This window comes from Diospyros lotus, chromosome 6, assembly GCF_014633365.1.
Source record: "Diospyros lotus cultivar Yz01 chromosome 6, ASM1463336v1, whole genome shotgun sequence".
Lineage (NCBI taxonomy): Eukaryota > Viridiplantae > Streptophyta > Magnoliopsida > Ericales > Ebenaceae > Diospyros > Diospyros lotus.
The window spans coordinates 8983415-9003596 of NC_068343.1; the positions used below are offsets into that span (position 1 = coordinate 8983415).

At 36.4% G+C, this 20182-nt stretch overlaps 2 protein-coding genes across 3 annotated transcripts; both read right to left on the minus strand.

The window, feature by feature from the left end:
- Positions 1 to 853: 853 nt before the first annotated feature.
- On the minus strand, positions 854 to 13236 carry LOC127803898 (dolichyl-diphosphooligosaccharide--protein glycosyltransferase 48 kDa subunit). The gene is made up of 13 exons (XM_052340511.1): positions 12856 to 13236; positions 12620 to 12756; positions 9639 to 9764; positions 7516 to 7569; positions 7258 to 7371; positions 6779 to 6834; positions 6658 to 6699; positions 4932 to 5007; positions 4663 to 4734; positions 4426 to 4551; positions 4228 to 4332; positions 1298 to 1381; positions 854 to 1194 (listed from the first exon to the last, which is right to left on the minus strand). The coding sequence occupies exons 1-13, from the start codon at positions 13124 to 13126 to the stop codon at positions 1147 to 1149; spliced, it is 1311 nt and encodes a 436-aa protein (XP_052196471.1). The 5' UTR covers positions 13127 to 13236; the 3' UTR covers positions 854 to 1146.
- Positions 13237 to 15273: 2037 nt separating this feature from the next.
- Positions 15274 to 19925, minus strand: LOC127804721 (uncharacterized). 2 transcript variants are annotated; one of them, XM_052341679.1, is made up of 5 exons: positions 19576 to 19925; positions 19330 to 19450; positions 16765 to 17388; positions 16229 to 16404; positions 15274 to 16094 (listed from the first exon to the last, which is right to left on the minus strand). In XM_052341679.1, exons 3-5 carry the CDS (start codon positions 17340 to 17342, stop codon positions 15496 to 15498), a joined length of 1353 nt encoding a protein of 450 aa, XP_052197639.1. In that variant the 5' UTR covers positions 17343 to 17388; positions 19330 to 19450; positions 19576 to 19925; the 3' UTR covers positions 15274 to 15495. The 2 variants fall into 2 exon arrangements, with proteins under 2 accessions (XP_052197639.1, XP_052197638.1); XM_052341678.1 differs by lacking the exon at positions 19330 to 19450 and having other exon boundaries at positions 19576 to 19924.
- Positions 19926 to 20182: the final 257 nt, after the last annotated feature.

The following is a 20182-nucleotide window of genomic DNA, read 5'->3' on the forward strand; positions in this document are numbered from 1 at the left end:
CCACATCATATTCAACGTTCTGGGTCGCATCGTCTCCATACGTATGACAACCAACAAGTAATTCATTGAGAGAGAAAATGATTATAATAGTAAGGGTAAAAATGAATTTTTAAATGAAAGTATTTCAAATATATTAAAAGGTGATTATGGAGAGCAAAATATATAACTGCAAATAAAATTCCCTCGAAGGACATTTAGTATGAGAAAAAAATTTAAATTCTTAAAAATATTCTTGAGAATCTATAATTTTCACAATTTATATAATTCTATTTTAGTTAAATTTAAACATTTTCGACAGGTATTTTTTTTTTAAAATCTTATATTTTTATATTTGATTTAAATTCAACATTTCTCACAATTCATTTTTTTTAAAATTTACCCTTATTTAATTTTTTGTTTAAAAATAATAAATTTTATATAAAATATTAGGATTAACAACCTTCTAAAAAGTCAAAAAATATCATTTTTTTACACATTATATATACATATATATAATATATATTTATATAAATACGTGTGTATATATATGCACATTATATGTGCATATATATACATATTTTATACGTTTGTATAATATATTCATACATATGTTCGTAAAAAAAATTATTACAAATAATCTACGTTCATGGAATCCAAAATTATTACGAGAGAGAAATTTTAAACTTTTTATTTAAAAACTTTCCAAGTTCATGGAATCCAAAATTTTCAACCCTCTCCATAAAATCTTTTTGCAGGAAAGTTAATTAAAAATAAAAAGATTCCATAAAAACTTTTCAACCCATTAATGTAAATTACTAAGCTAACATTCTTAGAATATAAATTACTAAGCTAACATTCTTAGAAATCTAAAAAGTTCTCAGAAACGCCCATTAATGTAATTTCACCTAAATGCCCAAAGGCGGAGCTTCATGTAGCAAGGACCAGATTGCATGTCAACTGGTCAAAACATTCCATAATTTGAGCAGTATATATAAAAGATACTACCGACGACAATTGGTACGGTTAGCCCTGACAACATCTATCCTTAAGAATACCTCTTGAGGAGGGGAAAACTGGATAGATCCCTCAATTTCGCTTACAGAATAACAATAAAATAAGTCTAGGAACTATTATCTTTACGTCATCAAAGGTTACCTCCAAACGGTCTCACTTGTTGTATAGGTATACGATGCTAAAGATAAAAAACCCTGCCATCTGCAACCATTAAAGTACATATTTAAGTGCATGTTCATAATTAACCATATACAGCGCAGAGAGAGAGAGAGAGAGAGAGAGAGAGAGAGAGAGAGAGAGAGACCGTAGAAAATGAAGCCCCATAGTAAGGGAAAGCAGCTGTTATAAATCTTTCATATTCGTTGTGTCTGAAGGGTCGAACTGGAATCTGCAATTTAAAAGTTCAGAAAGCTATACATAAGTGCTTCAATCAGCAAAAGGTAACTAAGAATCCATAGTTCTCATTCGTACTTGTACTTCCTTTACACTGTTGACCAAGGATAAAATGACATTTTTCTTTTGGTCCCCCCAACTCCAAAAATCAAAGCCAAAAGCAATAAAAACTGCCATAAAGAATCAAAGAGAGATGATGAACATCCTCCCTCAGCCACCAATAAAGGCAAATGAGAGTGTTTCCCGTGAAGTGAGTCAAGCAACAACAGTAACTCTTTATCCCTTCAAAAGCTCTCAATAAATTCCTCCTCCGTCAAATATGCCACATAACAAAGCAAGTGATAAGACTCAACCTGAGCCAAGGGCAAGCAGCACACCTCCACTGAACCATGAGGTCAGTAACTCAAACTGGTATATCGGAATGGAGTCCCAAGATAGAGAAGAAGAGACCCACATAACACAGGCAATTCAACAGTGTAAAAGTAAATAATCCACATACTCTCCCTCCCTTTTATGAAGATACCAACTAAACACAAACTGACCAAGATTTCTTAGATTGTCCAAGGTAGGAGTGAAACCAACGGAAGGTGTCTACAAGGGAAAAGCCCCTAGGAGGAGATTTATTATACTTCCACAAGGGCTTCCAAGGAAAGTCTACGATACTTTTTTCACAAAAAAAAATCCACATAAAAAGAGTCAACAGAAAAGGCTTGGATCACTTGACAGACACCTGACACCACTATACTCACTTAGCCCCACATTCAGATTACCGTGCAAGATGTCAAACGAGGCAGTTTCAGAATCAAATTCCCAGTTTTGAAGGTCACGTATGAACAAACAGGACCAAAATAAGTTACTAGACCTAAAAGAGAATCACTGACAATGATGTTCTTATCCCTAGAACACTAAATAAAGAAGGAAACATCTCATAAAGCAAGTTCTGGGTATACCAAACATCAAGCCAAGAATGAACCCTAGCACTACTATCAACCCCAAAGCAGAGAAAATGCCCATAATATTCATAATACCCTTCATCTGAAAACCAACTCCATCTACCCTCCTCCTAGAGGCCATATTTCTCAATGGTCACCTTCCTCCAAAGACCATTCCCGGTTTCCAGAAACATCCACAACCATCGCTGAGAAAGCTTGGTTAATGACTACCAAATACCAAGCCCAACCGAACCTAGGAAGACACTTGTTCATAACTTGTTTTGGTAAGGAATATCATAGAAAGAAATTCATTAGGAAGCCAATCCCTCCACAGAAGGGAGGTTCACAACTTTCAAAACTTAATTATCCATACAAAATCTTGTCAATGAAAGATATAAAAGAGGATAAACAAAAGCAAGCATACTCTCTACCACACAAGCAGAAGGATGCGTGTGTTTCCTTCCAACACACACAACTCATCACTCAAGGAGGGGTAATATTCCATTCAAATCTCAATCTCCTCATACAGCTTATTGCCCAAGTGTGCAAAAGAACCAGCAGCAGGCATCATCTGATAAGCATCAACTGCACCACAGAGCAATCAATGAAGAATGTGGAGTGATTCCCCACCCTTCTCACACATGTAGGTTCAGTTGGGCACAAGTCTTCTCTTCAACAAGTTATCAATGGTAAAAATTGAGTTTTATGCAGTTATCCAAGTGAAGAGGCGGCTCCAGGAGGCATTCTCACTTTTGAAAGGAAGCTCGACACCCTATCATCACCTAGTGCAGCACAAAGGTAGCTCTCCTTGATGGGCATTATTCAACTATCCTCCTGCCTAGTCAAGAAATGCTTATTAAGTATACAAAAGAAAAGGCAATAAAGATGCCTAGAACCCAGCCCTATAAGTTTCACCTAAGAAAAAGGCAACCATGTAAAACCCACATCCGAAGTATAGGAATCTTTCACAGAAACATCTCCTTCCTAGATTATCAAAGACTCAAAAGACTTCACAAAGAGGCCTCTAACCGCACCCAACATCCTGCCAGAACTTAACCCAAGACCCCACTTCAACCTTAAAATAAGTGTGCAACAAAACTATCCCAAATTTGAGCCAGAGGTTTGGGGCTTAAGTGCATGCAACCTTAAAATGGCTCTCCACGCCCCAATTTGAGCCAGAGGCTTGGGGCTACTAGTGTACCACCCTCCCCAAAAGGAGTCCTTGGCAAAACTCTTCTCCAATTAGTATCAATAGAGAATCTCTAGAGCTACTTCCCCAGAAGGGATTTGTTGAAGAAAGCTAGCTGGCTTCCTAATACCCACACCACCTTTCCTAACAGGCATACAGACCTTGTTCCAACTCATGAGATGAGACTTGAAATCTCCCTCAATATCTCCACACAAGAAATTCATTGAAGCTTCTCTAATATATGCTAACATATTACTTGAACTCATCACATCAAACCACTGGACAAAAAATCTCTTCAAAGCTTTTCCTAAGCAATTGGCTATTTAAGAAAGAATAGTGAACAAATATAAATGATATAAGTGGGAATATATACTAGTAAAACAGTGAAGCATATATTCACATCTCTAAGAGTGACTCTCCTGCCTTTAGAAAAATACTGAAGTTTCCAGGAAGCATAAATTCACATCTCTAAGCTCCTTCCCTCACAGATTTAGCCTTACAACAAGACCTCGGTCAGGTTTCTATATTAGGTAGCCAGAGAAGTAGGTGTCTTCAATTCATAACTGAGGCATTCTCAACATATGTGCAAACCTGACATGTTTATGTAAATACATTCCCAGCAAAAAAGTAGCCCCACTTAAATTTGAGATAGTCCACAAAGAGCCATCTGAACAGAATTGCATTCTTAAAGAGCAAAAGATAATGATATGGAAAGCTTACCTGTTTTGCAAGAGATAAGCTAGTGTATCCAAGTCTTTGATACTCAACCTTGAACTGGAAAACTCCATAGACATCTGGCACCTTAAACGAAGTATGGTACAGCCCCTGCAAGATCCAAACCAAATGTTTATACTAGGAAAGAGACATCAATGACATGTACAATCTCAAGAAAAACAACAACAATGGCTTTGCAACTACCTTTTGATTGGTTGATAGAGTTTTTAACACATAGGGGCTCATCATGTAGAACTGCACTTGGACGTCATCTGCCACATATGGTTCCCAACTTGTTCCAGACCACTCATAAATCTCAACTGAGTATTCCTGAAAATTATTTTTTCAAAAAAAGAAAAATTGTTGCACCCAAATTTCTCTTTTTTTGATTTATTCTTACAGAAATCAGATCATCAGAGAATGAAATGTAGTTGGCCTTACCAGGTCATCATTAATCCTGTACATTGAAGGCTCATCTGTCTCAACAGCTTTGTGATGTCTAACATTAATAGCCTGAGAATCAAGAGTAAGGCTTAATACTATACCCTGACTGGGCAATAAATCATAATCAAGAGGAAGTTTGCAAAATACTTGGGGACCTTTCCTTTATAGTAGCATCCATGTCTCCAATTAGCTATAAAGTTAATAAACCATAGAGTCTAATCAAATAAAAGATGACAGGATATCAGACAGTAAAGTTTGTCACTCACCTTCAGATGACCCCTTTCGTGGAATACCCATTTGCTAAGTTCAGTCACAAACTGCTCGTTACCTGATTTTTCATGCCTGCAATTACAATTAAAGGGTATCAGTCCTTGCCCTCAGCACACTCTTAAAGAGCATCTATGAACAATTCATAGTAACAGATAGATAGAAACAAAGAATAAGGACTGCCAAGGATATGGATAGCTCATTCCATTGCTCCAAAGCAAATTAATCTTCACAATCAAGTTACCTACAGGATGCATGGCAGCATAAGATATATAATGCATATATAATACCCACTCACACAACTATGGTTTCCAGCACATGAAAGTCATATTGTTCAGTAACTGCTTGGCCTTACCTAGAACAAAAAGGCTACCTCCTATAAATCTATTCAGTCATTCTCCAGCTCTACTAGATTCAGAGATCCCATTTATATAAGCAGTATAAATTTTACATTGCAATTTTTTAAAATATTCCTCCAAAATGAACTCAAATAAGACAGTGCATTTGCCGGAATGTCAATAATTTCTTTACGTATTGCTATCTTGACTTACCCTTATGAAGATTCAGATTTCCATACAGTGATATCAGACAGCTTGGAAGTTGGAATCTTGAAATTCTTACAAACCCAACTGAAAATGAAGGGAATATCATCATTTTCTTTTTTTCATTTACCAAGTTCCTGAATCGCTTTTGACAGTCGAGCCACTTCTGAAATCACCATTTCCTGAAACATGTTGGTCTTCAAGTCCCACCTTAAATAAATAGTGGTTAATTTCCATCAAACTTATTTTATGAATGTTTCTCCAACAATTTGCTCACATTCCTAAGGGTAGGACAGTAAATGTATTTTCCTTTTATGCTGTGAAGGTTGTATTGGTTAGGAGCAGCCATGCTTCACCGGGTGTACATTCCTGGTTGGTTGTACTCCAGCGGGAGGCTATATAAGGCCACAGCAAGAGAATGGGAAATCATGACATGAATGATATGAATCCTCCCTCCCTCCCTCTAAATTCTTCTTCATTCCTGAATATACCTGCACAGGCCCTTGTCAAATCTGGGGATTCGACATTTGCTTACTCCAATTTCTGCCACTTGATTGGATTGATTAACGATCAAAAGGGTGCTTTCACAAGGCTATAATTTCAAGTAACTCTGAGATGGGTCAATGTGGAACGGTATGTACTGCCTTCATAATTCTTCCATGGCTCAATCCAACTACAACTTCAAAACTAATTTAGTTCCTATATCATGTGTAAATTTTGATAAAATATGTAGGCCCAAACACTTCATGTTCAATGACAGGGCACTTCTTCATCACAGGAAAACGCCAGAGCTTGGGTTTGTATGTGCAGTCCAACTCTATGACAACTCTTTCAAACACCCCAGATGTATTATATTGGCCAATAAAAAAGAAATTGCAGAACCCAAGTAAGGATGAAAGAAATCCAGATTAGTGTTCAAATAACTATAGTAGTACAGCACACTACATTTGATTCACTTGCAGAAATTACTAACTTTTTATAACCCTAGCTTAGACAGATAGACAAAAACCCATTCAGGAGAGCTCCTGTTGCCCTCTTCTCTAATGCACTTAACTTTTACCACATTTGTTCATTTTTTCTGCATGCTTTGGCACGTGCACACCTTAATTATGAGATCATAAATCAGAAAACAAGTTATATCATACACAGCCAATAGAAATACATGGTAAGAATTGATACTTACTTATTTGAGTTCCCAGCCTTCTGCACACCTGATTTAAACAACCTGAACCACATAAAGGACAAATATTAGTAATGAGATTAAATACACTGGAATCTTTAGAAGAAGTCTAGATGATACATACCGGTTGCTGAAAATATCCAAAGAGCCAGTGACCATTATCCGTGCATTATTCCTAGCCTGTGTCAATTAAAGAATGTTACCACACATGATATGTGGTAGAACTCAACCAAAAACTCAACATTTATCCACCTAAAATAGCTTGACCATGACTTGAATCATAGTCAACCTAGTTAAGTTACAAAGTGAAACAACACAAGAAATAAATCAATGTAGAACATAATTCATGCAAATGCAAACCACTTATGTGGAATTTAATTCACATGTGACCAAGTAAATATAAAATGATCAAAAACACAAAAATGTGAATGTCATAAGAATAAGGTGTTCAGTTATCCCCCTACCAATTATTTCTTTTGCAGATTTTATAACGAACCATTGAGTTTAAAACAAACATCAAAGAAAAACCAGAAACGAGGGAGGGATAAGCATTGCAGATGCCACTTAAATGAACCCAGAGACAAAAGAAGATAACAAGTTGACCTGTACAACTGAAACTAGTGATATAGCAGATCCAGTCAGGGATGGAGGATTTGACAATTTGGAATTTGGATTGGCAGAATATGCTGAAGGAGAGGCCCCAAGAACTTTCAAAACCTACAAAGGATACCAGACACAACAAAGTTCATCTGTGAGATAACAAATTCAATAAAATTTAAAGTCAAATGGCCCACATGCTTGGGGTGGGACATCATCAGCCTACATGAAGCAAAAAACAAACAGAGAAACCTTTGGCCTTACCAAGCTATTGGCAGGATTTAGTGAATGTCCAATCCCTTTGAAAAGTACAGGGGCCTGTTCAGGCAACATTATACATATCAGAAATATAAGTCGTAAATTTATTGGCATCATCTCCAAAGGTCCAAATTGGAAAAAGAAAAAAGACTTCAAGGTAATAGATGATGAAACTGCAGATATCAGAAGAACTATTCATACATTGCTAAATCAACAGCAGTTATCCATACTGCCTCAGCAATTTCTGATATGGTTTCATGTATCTATAGAGCAATAGTTCTTGGACACAATAAGAGTTGGCAGTTGAATGCAAGCATTAAGGAACCAATGACAGCAGGCAAGGCCATGAATAACCCTCTCCCTTTCCATCCAAACAAATATTGTTAGTTCTATCTCCTCAAGTTTCCTCTTAAGACTTACTGATCCAGATAATTTCCATCAGTCATATAGCTTTTTAAAATTCAACCATAGCCCCACCTTAGATAATTGTGTTCATTTTTTTGACTATTTTTTTCTTCTTGTTATTGCTATTTCCAAAATCATTTTTGGAAATAGCAATGCTTTAGACATAATTGAACAATCCATTGGATGCTTGGTAAAAACACTTGTGTTTTATCAATGATAGTAATTCAATAAAGAAATTTTTGAAATGAATATATTATATATATGATTTCAGAGTACATAAAAGAAATATCAAGCCCAATAATAGAAATTTTAGAACATACCATTAGTGTTTAATTGAGTTTGTCTGTACATGTATAAAAACTATAAATTATTTGGCATTTGTTATAACACTACAACCTCACCCAAAAGGCTAGTTGATTCTTGATTTATTGGGCCAAGTAATATAACCAAATCTCCCCAGTGAACTACTGATGTGGGATTGAGAGCTAACAGACTCTCTTCCTTTAATTCCAGTCCAGGCCAAAATCCCTACCTTAATCTAACTCAAGTTAGTCTCAAAACACTTTCTTGGCTAACACCACTTGGTAGTGGTTCCGATAAAACTTGGAAAACACCATAGATCCTCACCCGTGCTAGTTAAAGAGGTGACTCTTGAGTTCATTGAACCAACCAATATCTTCCCAGCAGACTACAATATAGGATTGGATGGTAAAATTTGCAATATCCTGAACTATTTGGAAAATATTTTCAAGAAGGTAGTTATGAATGTGATGCATGTTTTGTGATAATTTTCTAAATTCGATACAAAAAACTTTGGCATATAATGGAAAGCTTGATATGGATGCTTCATTTTCAATAAATGTGAAAACATCATCTCTTTATTTCTAGGCTAACTTGTCCCAAGAGCTCATGTCAACATCTTCTCTATCCCTTTTTTGTAAAATAATGGAAAATAATTTATTAGCAAAACAAGCAATTTTAGGTTTAGTTATATATGTTAGGATTTGCATGAGTTAGCATCAATTCTCGATAGAGGATTTTAAATGTAGCTAGAAATAAGTTTGTATTTTATGTTTTATGAGTTTAAAATGTAACGGAACTAACTTCCTTAAGAGTTAGTACCAGTAGTCCTTTTATTTCTTTATATTTGCATTTAGGTCCTTGACTTGTAACCGCCTCTATCTCTTATAAATAGAGGCGGATAGGCTATGGGTGGGGTATTCCAGAATTCATTTTTCCGAATCGTCTTGCACGGGTTATAGAGAGTATTGAGAGAGAGCTTTGCTTGGTCAAGTATTCTCGAAGGGAGGCTATTGATTCATGGCCAGTTGTGTGAGAAGGAGTGCCGTAATCTTGATAGCTTTCTAGTGGATTTCTCAAAGGCTTCAGCAGTCTAGATGTAGGGCATATTCATGCCTGAACCAGGATAAGTCTCTTGTCTCATTTATCTTTCTGTTATTGCTTTGTTTTTCTTCTAACTTGTGTTATTCTATTTCTGGTTCTATCGGGTAAGTGCTGGTTGTGAAGAGAGTGGGGTTTCTTGTGTGGTGTTAGGTCCTATATTCAACAATATAACTAAGGTGTAAACCCTATTAGAATAAATTATTAAACTTTCAACTATATATAAAAGCCAGTTAACATAAATTTTGCATTCAGCACTCTTCTAGCAAATAAATTCATGAAACCCCAAAACCTAAAACATTGTAGTTGATTATCAAGCTCACCTCAATTTTTGTACTTCCCAGTATCACATTGGATTGAATAAAATCATCAGAGGCAATCAGTGTATGATCTCCTTCAGTGTCAGAAAGAGCATAGCTAGTGTGATCAATAACCATAGCAGATGGATCCTGCATCATTATATTGACAACATAAAACCAAATAAGGGAATATTCAACAATGAGATAAAAACAATATATCAAGCCTTAATCTCGCTATGTAAGGCTACTTCAGGGAGATGCATAAGAAATAAAAGACTATAGAAACAATAGATATATGTTAGACATGAGAAGTATGCTAGCCACAGGAATAAAAACATATTAAGCCTCAACCTCACTAGGTGGAATCAGCAACGTGGATTCAAGTAAAACCCTATATCTTACAAATTTTATCCAAGTACGCAGGAAAACAGTAAAATAATAATTAGTTACCATCCTTCCTGATATTCTAACTTTAGTTTTCCAGGTTGAAATGGATTTTATGACATAATAAAGAGCATTAAAATGCATCAATGGGAATTTCACAGAGTTTTACAAATCAATCAACCTACTGAACATGCTTTTTGGGTAAATATCAAATTTGCACAGTACACACACATCCCATATATATGCACATCAACTGGTGCTTCGCACACCAAGAAAATTCCATGTGTCATAAGAAAAAACAAATATGACAATTGTCAGTATAACTATAACAATTATTGCATAAATCTGCTAATGCCCCAAGCATTCTCTCATGAATCTGGAAATGCTCCTCAGCAGAAGAAAAATTTCTTACAGAAACAGCATGTCACGACCCCAAGGATCCCCAAGGATAGATTAGTAATATGTATTATATGTATTTCTCCTTTGGCTGTACTCTTATGATGTAGCTGTTAGTACCTTCATTTTTTAAGCCTATAAATAGGCTAGAGTATAGGGCCATCTTAAGAATATTTGTGGCCCTAGACAAAAGTTATTTTGGTGGCCCCTTAATAATATAAATAAATATTAAAAATTATTTAAAATTTACTTTCTTTAACTTTTGAGATGCATAATCACTAATTAAATTTTTGAATTCAAATTTTAAAAAAAAATTCTTTTCAATTGACAATTTAGACAAAAGGAAAAGATCTGGAAACGTAAGAGTTGAATAAATAAAAAATGCAGAGAGTGCACAGCCAAGTCCTACAAATTAAAAAGTCATTGATTTGCTTTTTCTTTTTTTCTTTAATACCTAGATCAGTGTGGACTCCCTAAATGAAATTTATGTTGTTCAAAGAATCGTTTTATTAAATTATCCTCATAAAATAACGCCATTTCTTGCCCCCCCCCTTTTTTTTTGGTTGTGTTAATTATTGGTTTGCACCTCACTATTCATTGCCTAACATTGGAAAATGATCCATAAAGTTGAGGCGTTGGGGGGCCTCCTCATTTAAATGACACCTCACTATTTATTGCTTAACATTGGAAAAGGATCCGTAGACTTGAGGAGTTGGGGAGCCTCCTCATCTTAATGACACCTTACTATTCATTGCCTAATATTAGAAAATGATACGTGAACTTGGAGGGTTGGGGGGCCTTCTCATTCAAATGGAATAACAAAATAAATAGGACATGAATTCAAACAAAAAACTGTCATAAAATAAAATTAGAAATTTTGCATTTCAAAAAATAAAAAAAATTAAATAATGAAGTATCAAAATTAATGATTTCAGGCCCCCTGTTTTTTGGGGGCCCTAGGCATGGGCCTTAGTAGTCGATGCCTTAAGCCGGCACAGTAGAGTAGTTAGAGAATGTATGTTGTTGAATGATATTGAATTCTGATTTTCCCCTCAATTGTTCTGATCTCTCTCATTTCCTTCTAATCTCTCTCCTTCTCTGATCTGTCTGCATTTCTCCTCTATTCTTGATGTTATCTCCCTCTCTCAGTATAATTCTCCCTCCATTCTATCTAATTTTCCCTCGGTTCCTTCATAAATTCCAATCTAAACCCTAGGATCATGACACAGCATTGATGGGCATTCTGGAACCAATGTGCGGAAGATATCTCCTGGATGCAATTAGCTTGTACTTCTCTCAGAGGGGAGAACATCAGATATGCAAGTAATTAAAATAGTAGGTACTCAAAGTGATCGATAGCCTTCATGGTAAACTGACTTTGGAAGCCAACTCAAGCCCATTTCAGTACTGGAGATAACTCACTTTGGCTCTTAGGCTATGTTGGTGCAACTGAAAAAAGATGGAAACGAGGCAATAAGAAAAAAAATTGAATTTGAGTTCTATGCAGTTTCCTCCCTGATTCATGCAAATGTCTGTTTGTGAGGTCTGGTCATCAGTTGCCGAAGGTTTTTCTTTCAAAGGTCCCACGGCAAGACCAAGATTCAAGATCATAAAAGCTGAAAGGAATCTGGGAAGTGGACAAGATAATGGTCCGCACTTAAACTTGACGAGTTGATATCCTCTGAAGTAAATCCAAAAAAATCTACCCATTATTGCAATCCTAAAGGGTAGCAAGAGCATAACTGAAGAAGATATCACGTGGCACTGCATAATCTAAACCCAAAAGAGTGCTCCACTTATTTTTAGTATTAGAGTTCTGGATCCTTCAGCTAGATTCCAACAATTGCGGGGCAAAAGAATGAAGAAGAGACGATGATCTATGGTGCGTTCGAAAGAGGAAACTTGGCAGAAAGTGATTGATATGGAAATTGATATGGAATGTAAGACCCACAAGAAGACCCAAAAATGCAAGACTGAAGTTGGAGGCAGTTCCTTCCACTTCCATCTAAACAGCTGCCTGGATAGAGATAGACGAGGCATATGATTCTCAGTAGGAGATTTAAGGAAGACGGCAATATGATCAGAGCCATCTAAACGTGAGGGTCATTTTTGTGCACAGGCTTAACCATGCAAAGCAAGGTCATTTCCACACATGCCACACACATACAAGTGGTGCACTAGATGAAAAATAGCAAAAACAACCTACATAGGATTTTCACAATCACCTCATCAAAATCAACTCCACACTCGGTGGCTATATTCCGGATTAAATCAGAAGCATTGACATCAGCCGAGAGAATCAAGTCGTGTCCCGAATCAACGAAATCCAACACATCAGCCAAATCCAGAGATCCGCCAAGTTCTGAAATTTCAACCACTTGCATTAGAAATTTGATGGGGAAAAACCAAAAGAAAAAATCAACGACAACACCACCAACGGCTGAATAGCCCACACACTTACGCTCGGTCGTCGGGGCGAACAGAATGAGCGCATCGTACAAGTACTGGCCGTATCTCTGGAGAGCGATCTGGCGATCGTCGGCGAGCTTGAAATCGAGATCGAACCCGCGGGACTGCAGAGACTTGAAGAAGATTGAGTGCGAGGACTTGATGGCGAAGTCATCTAGCAGTACCAGAATACGCCGATCGGTAGGGCTTTCGGTAGAGAAAGAGAGACAAACGATCGGAAGGAGGGAGAGCAAGATGAGGGTTGAGATACAGAGATTCGCCATTGCGAGTGAGGGTTTTGGGGACCAGAGTTCCACAGAGAGTTGAAGAAGTCGGCCCCCTCCCTACCCTGACTCGAGATGGAATACGGCTGATTACCATCTGTTTGGTAACAGCTCGATAGTTATTCGGGTATTGCTTTGCAAGGGTCCGTCACTTCGTTTTACATACGCTCTTAAATAAATTTGTTAAAATATATTTTCTATAATAATAATAATATAAAAATATAAAGTAAGGAAGAGCCGTATAGGTTTTTCATAGGAGCAATTAAAATTTATTTTAATTATTAAGGAAGGATAAAATTAGATTGTATAAAAAAATGAAATGTATTTTTTTTTTTTTTCAAAGTCTCAATCTTTTCAAACTCAACCTCGCCTTAACTTAAGTTGAAAGAGTAAGAATTTATCGAATAAAAAATTTTAGGCTGCGTTTTCTTTATTTTTTAATTTTTAATTTTGAGTTTTGAATTCATTTTCAGTTTTCTGTTTTGATAGTTTATTTTTAGAAAATTAAAAACGCGTTCTCTTTGTCATTTTGAAAAACTATTTCTCAAAACAGAAAATTAGAAAACGCGTTCTCTTTGAAATTTTAAAAATAATTTTTTAATGATATTTTATTCAATAAATTTGATTATTCAATAAATTAAAAATATTTAATGTTTATAAATTATTAAAAAATATCTACATTTTAAAGTTATTGAATTTTGTAATATTTTTTTATTATAATAATAAATAAATAAATATGTTTTGAGTTTTGAGTTTGTTTTGAATGAAAACACTCAAAACAACTTTTTGTTATTTTGAGTTTTTTTATAATTTTTTTTTATTTTTAAAAATATATTTTTAAAAACAGTAAAAAGAACGCGTTTTTATTATTTTAGAAAATTGAAAACTAAAAATGACTTGAAAACAATAAAGAGAACGTAACCTTAGTATTTGACCACAGCTCAATTCAATTTATATAAAAATTAATCGATGTATTATATTTATTTATAAACAAAAGATATACATATGGTGTGAGATGAGCAATAAAAATATTGTGTGTGTACATAGGTGATATCATACAAGTGTGTTACCAATTATACATAATATATTTGGTAGTGATAAACTTTATTTTAAATTTATATTTATCAAAAACCATCAATCACTGTATGTATATATATATATATGTGTGTGTGTGTGTGAAATTTAAAAACATATAAAAGATAAACAGGGTCTGTTCGGTACAAGATAAAATATTTTTATAAAATTTAAAATAATTTCATCAAAATTGTGCTTTATCTTATTTTGTATGTTTGTTGCATTTTTTTAAAATGCATGCAAATACTAGTTGACAAAGTATATAGGTGAAAATATGTAGCTTACAAATTTGATAGAAAAACTATTTTAGCAAAATATATTATATATACAAAAATTAATTTTTATCTTACTTCTATAGAAAAACATTTTATGTAAAAGATTTATATTAGGAAGACCAAACACTAGAAGATTTGTCAATATTTTATATGTATATATGCAATACGTGATTTTTTTGTCAAAATAGTAAAAATTTTGTTCTAAAAATCACTTATCAATGTTTTTTTATCTATAAAAACACAAGAAAACGAAAAAAAAAATATTGATTTACTAAAAACATACATTTAATTTTAAAATAAATGGAGTCATAGTTACATGCACATACTAATATTCATGGGGTTTGGGAGATGCAAGGAGAGTTTGTTTTGGTAGTTAAACTTAAAATCAAAACCTCTATACTCTAACCTGGCAAAAAATTATATTCTTAAATTGTGATGGCACAGCATGTAAATCATGATGCAGCTGCTCCGTTGAGGGTGCAACCCAAGAGCATTCCAATCCGTTGTGAGATGAGGAAGGCCATGGCTGGCTGGCCGTGGTAAAGATACTTCTTCTCTCGTTCTATATATATTTTTAGACACCTCTTGTGTTTAGGAACGTAACTGAAGTTGTAATTAATCTTTATGTAAATGTTTGTTTTGATAAATTTTGTATTTTTACTTTAATAAAATTTATTGAGACCCATTAAAACCCATTTACATCCTACTTCTTGTGTCAATCAATCCAGTTGCCAGGATTCCCCGTGTGTGTGTGTGTGTGTGTGTGAGAGAGAGAGGGGGGGGGGGGGGGGGGAGGCATTAAGAATGAAGTCTGGAATTATGTTAAGAAAATGGTCTCTGAGATGCAACTTCATTATGAAGAGTAGAGAGGACATTCATTAAAAAAAAAAAAAAGATCCCCGGAAACCTCCAATATAACGTCCTAGCTAGCCACAACTCAAAGCTGTACTTCTCACAACATCAGTTAACTTACATTAAAACACAGCTTGTCGGCAAGACACAAAATTACTAGACACCTGGTCACGTCGTCTCCACCTCTTTTATGTTAGCGATTCTAGCATTATCACGGTCTCGGCTGAAAACCCAATACAATGGTGTGTAGAACAAGGCACACAAACCAAATGGGATTGCCATCATGGAAAGAAGCCCTCTTGACAACGCCAAGGCCTCGCTTGTAGAGCCTGAAACCGAATCCACCGCCTTTGAATCATAGCCAAACATCTTCTCTGCAAGAATCCCCACCAGAGGAGCCGCAAAAGAAGAAAAAGAAACTTCAAAGGCACGATCAAACGCGTAGATCATGGTTCGGTGCTTGGCAGGTACCACCTCCGCAAACATGGGACCATTTGCAGCTGTGGCACACCAGCTGATGGTAAGACCCATAAGGAAGAGGGTGGCACCAAAGGTAAAATAGCTGCTGACTGATTGTGGGATCACTGTGAGCAGGAACCATGAGAAAGGAATGCCCATGAAAGCACTGAACTGTGCACACATGACGCGGCCATACTCAGGATAGATTTTTGACATTCCATCTGCTACTATGCCACCAAGGAAGGATCCAATTGCACATCCAGCAGCGAAAAGACTGAGGAGTGTGGCTGCGCTATTATGATTAAAACCTGCAAGCAGGAACCGGCTCAATCCATGCACTAAAGCAAAATTTAGGAGAAACGCAACACTAGACCCAGATTATTGCCAGTTGATGCCTTGAATCATTTGCAAAATTACTCTTGAAATTGGCATACATGCTCACCAATTAGTTCAAACCACAATGTGAAGAACACCATGGCTGTCCAAGGTAGGGAACCAACAATGCCCTGTAAAACAATGATCTGAAATGTCTGGACTTTCATGACAGCTTTCATAGCTATCCAGGATTCCAGCCTAATTGAAGCTGAATTTGTGTTGCCTTTATCTATAAAATCTTCCCTGCAACAAGTCACATATGAGTTACTACAAACCTGGAGAAAATATACCATCAGTGGCACCTCTATCATGTTGACAATCAGGAAGTCTGATACACGGGGATAAAAAAAGAGGGGGCAGGTAAGTGCATGAGTTTCTACTGCTCCTAGGTCTAGGTAGTCATGTGTGTAGAGAGGAGGTTTCCACATTTTGAAACGTGAAATCATAATTCAGCAACCTCAATCCTGTGCCAAGGCCTACCCTCAATTTTGTTACATGAGACTTATATTTGGTGCATCATGGGAAGGGAGGTTGTGCAATGATTGTATATGACGTGAGGGAATTCAAAAGATTGATGAATTAGGAGCCCTTAAATATCCATACCTATCAGAATATTCACCAGTACCATAACTCAAGCTAATTCTTCGTCTTGGGTCAACAACAAACAGGAAAACAAGGAACCCAATAAGGGAACTCAAAGATGCCATCAAAATAAAGGCACATCGCCAACCTTGAATGCCCCAGAACTGGTAACCAGCCATGACTGTTGCGAGAACTCCACCCCCAATGCCACCAATATTCCCAACAAGACTCATAAACCCAAATCCAGCTCCCCTGACGCCATCCATATAACTATCAGCAATGAATGATTGGAGTGCTGGTATCACAATTGCTAGTCCAAAGCCATTTACTGCTCTCCAGAGTGCAACTTGCATAAAATGCTGGCTCGCACCCACTGCAGCGGTTGATAGGGCCCAGCACAAGGTGCCCATTGCAAGAATTGTAGGCCGGTCATAATTGAGTACTAGTATACCTGCCACAGGTGATGCCAGTCCCTGCACAAAGTTCCGTATGAAAGTGAGATACCCGAGATCAGATGGGCCAGCACTGAAAGCCTCACTAACTTCCTTGTAAACAGCTGGAAGGAGATTTTCATCAGCACGCTCCATTATGGCAGCCATGTTGATGATAATTAAAGATAGAGAAATCCCAAAACATTTTCTTGCCCTGGAATAAGTGGAAAAAAAAATGCTAGGATCAGAAAGCAGTGCAGGGGCACAGAGCACTTTCTTTTGAGAAAGTAAGTAATGTGAAGGAAGAATGTTAATTTCTTATGTACGATAACTCAATCAACAATATGCATTGACACCAAAGTTTTTAGACCAAATAAGCCTTATGTAGAAGCTATCTGCATCATAAAGTTGTTGCTAGGATTTCTTCACAGAAAGTGCAACATGAAGTCGCTTAATGACCAATATCAAGGCATGAGAAGGCACTACAACGCTAACCAATTTGGTCCACCAGAGTTTTAAAAAGTTTGCATATTATTGTATCTACAGATAATTGTGAACATCTACCAATAACTTCTCAATTTGAGATCAAGCAGTAGTTCAATTATTGACTTCAAATGCAAAACCAAGCCATCCAGGGGCACAAGGTTCCAGCACTGTATGCTCATAAGTGGAGTTGGCCAAATTATTCAACAATATATCCTGTACATGCTCCAAAAAAGCAATATATAAGAGAAATATTCCATGACCTAGTGATTGGTTTCAGTACAAATGAGTAATCCAAGTTATTTGACTATCTCTGTGAATTGGCAGCTCACTCACCTTGCCAACCTTAATTCAGTGGCTGTCAGGTACTAATTCCTTCACATTTGAAACAATAAAGCAGAGAGCACAATATATGAATGAGATAGAACGTTTGATCATGTAAAAGATAAGTACTTAAGAAGTGTTCTGATAGAGAAGTCCTCTATCCTTGGCTTCCTTATCTCTTTAATGAAAAACCAAAACCGCCGGCTAAGTAGTGAAGAATTGTGACTCAAATTGAGAAGGGTCTAGGAGAAATCCAATCAGCATATTTTCAAGGTAAGAATAAGAGATGCGGTAATATTTATAAGATAACCAATCTATGTTTCCTGGGCTTATGGTAAATAAGTAACTACAGAGAAGGATCAGTTTAGATTGTAATAACAATCTATGTTTGCTGGGGACAGCACAGCATTGCAACTCAAGGTAGCTGAGAGAAAAGATGGGGATATCTACATGAATGCGTAGCAAATTGGAACAGAATGATCTCCATCATGAAATGTTACCTAAAGGTACAATTATTATAGACGAAAGTGAAGATAGATATGTGCAATAAGCCAATAACCGACGAAGTTAATCATTGCATTCCTGGAAAGACTAACATGTGGATTGAAGTGCTGGATTGTGAGGAGGGGATTCTATAAAAGTGTAAAGGGGGGATAATTTTGAAATATCCAGTGCACAAAAGAGCACTTTACAAAGCTGTGTGACAAGTCATGGAGTCCTAACCCTTACCATGACATGTCAGTGATTGCAAAGAGACAAACTTGATTCAAATTTATTTTGTCCAACACGCCAATTCAACACATGAACTCTTCTCGTATTAAAACATTTGAATCAAAACTACCTCAGAGAACTTCTAAGATGTATATGTCTGTAATAGTGGCCCTTATTTCTGAAGTGGAAATACATTTAAAGCCAAAACAAACAAGGTAACAGACAGTGAAACCCGCTGGAAGAATTGATCAAATGGCAAGCCGGTGCAACCAACTAGGTTGATATCTCTTTCCATAACAATAAAACTGAATTTAGTGGACGCGTTATAATGATTTAACTTTGATTTAAACGATGAATATTCAAGGAAGAAAATCAGAAAGAGCACAACCAACACAGGATTCAAACCAACAATTCAATTGGAAAGACTATTACTTTTCACAACATTTGTTAAAGGCTGAGTAATGATCCATCCGAAAGTGGTAAAAAACCAGATTCATCCAAGAGATAAGAGCAACTGTTTGGTATTAAATTATTAATTCAACGTATAGCATCAGCCTCAATAATCAATTTGGTAAGAAAAGCCTTCCGACAACATTGTTGCTCGCAAAGGAAAATGTAAAGGGAGGAAAATGATAACCGGATCTTAATTGACAGGCATAATTTATTATAACACCGGATTCTGGACGAATGGGAAGTTCCAAATCTTGAAATGAACTGAAATGAAAAGCCGAGGTAGAACCCTAAGGACTGTCCATAACCTACCAATCCAACAGTTTGTGGATCAAGGAAGCCGAAAACAACAAATTAAGCACAATATCATCATGTCAAGCGATTGAAGAAACAGCAATTGAAAGGGAGCAAGACAAGGGAGAAGCAAAAATACTTCATGGTGGTGTGGCGTTGACTTGGAAGAGGAGAGTCGGAATGGGATGGAAGGACGAGACGGCGAAATCTGGAGGTCCGATGGCCCATGGATCAACGGCCACCCGTACAGTCGTATTTATGATCGTATTTGGTACAAGGTAAACATTGCATCAGATCGTCTTCCCGTTCTAGCGGCCACGATGGGGGTGGGGAAGCCATCAATGTCTAACATCAGAGTGGACTCTAATCGAACAGGTGTTCCGATGGACAAACAAAAGAAAAGAAAAGGTGGGCAGGCAGGCAGGCAGGCAGCCAACTGGAGAAGACTTAGTCGAACGGACCAATAATGAACTCTTAACGATGGCGTGGCGTTTTCGAAAATGTGCGCCTCGCTTGCCTCGCGTCATTTTGTTTATCCACATCCACTACTTAACTCTCCTACAATCGTGCGAATCAATAATGCTCTATTACACCGTTAAATGCGCCGGCTGTCTCATTTCACATCTCGCTAGTTCAATTTAATATACCAGTGTTGTCAAAATATTTTAAATGATAAAAAACAAAAAATATTTAAAATTATAAAATTATTTGTATTTTTTTTTTTAAATTCTTCTTTTAACAAAGTC